This window comes from Antrostomus carolinensis, unplaced genomic scaffold (assembly GCF_000700745.2).
Source record: "Antrostomus carolinensis isolate BGI_N321 unplaced genomic scaffold, ASM70074v2 scaffold4629, whole genome shotgun sequence".
In the NCBI taxonomy this organism is placed as follows: domain Eukaryota; kingdom Metazoa; phylum Chordata; class Aves; order Caprimulgiformes; family Caprimulgidae; genus Antrostomus; species Antrostomus carolinensis.
The window spans coordinates 17,678-18,152 of NW_010339089.1; the positions used below are offsets into that span (position 1 = coordinate 17,678).

The 475-nt window shown below is 63.2% G+C and overlaps 1 protein-coding gene across 1 annotated transcript in view; it reads left to right on the top strand.

Annotated features, from left to right (window-relative positions):
* The window catches only part of LOC104530962 (talin-1-like), a gene marked incomplete at its 3' end in the record, with an annotated part of 15,532 nt that overhangs the window by 14,676 nt on the left and 381 nt on the right, over positions 1 to 475 (top strand). Inside the window, 2 exon segments of the mRNA XM_029086933.1 lie at positions 1 to 85; positions 237 to 432. The exon segment at positions 1 to 85 is cut by the window's left edge and continues 8 nt beyond it. Of these exon segments, the coding sequence (XP_028942766.1) occupies positions 1 to 85; positions 237 to 432 (281 nt within the window).

The window sequence follows — 475 nt, forward strand, 5'->3', positions numbered from 1 at the left end:
AGACCAAGCCTCCGCGATGCAACTCAGCCAGTGTGCCAAGAACCTGGCCGCGGCTCTGGCTGAGCTCCGCACGGCTGCCCAGAAGGTGAGAGGCTGGGCCCTGTCCCACAGCAGGACACTGGCTACGTGGAGCAGGGTGGGACAGTGGGGACAGTCCAGTGGCAGGTCATGGTCTATGCTGCAGCAAGGTAGTCTCAGTGGTCTCCTCATTCACCTTCCCTTCTCCCCCACTGCAGGCTCAGGAGGCGTGTGGACCCCTGGAGATAGACTCAGCTCTGGGTCTGGTGCAGAGCCTGGAGAGGGACTTGCAGGAAGCCAAGGCGGCTGCTCGTGATGGCAAGCTCAAGCCTCTGCCAGGAGAGACGGTGAGGGTGTGGGGAAGGGTGGTGCAGGGTGATGTGGGGTGGGCAGTGGGCTGGGGGAGCCTTGGGGGTGGAGGCTGGAGATGCAGCTCACTAGCATGTCCCCACTTATC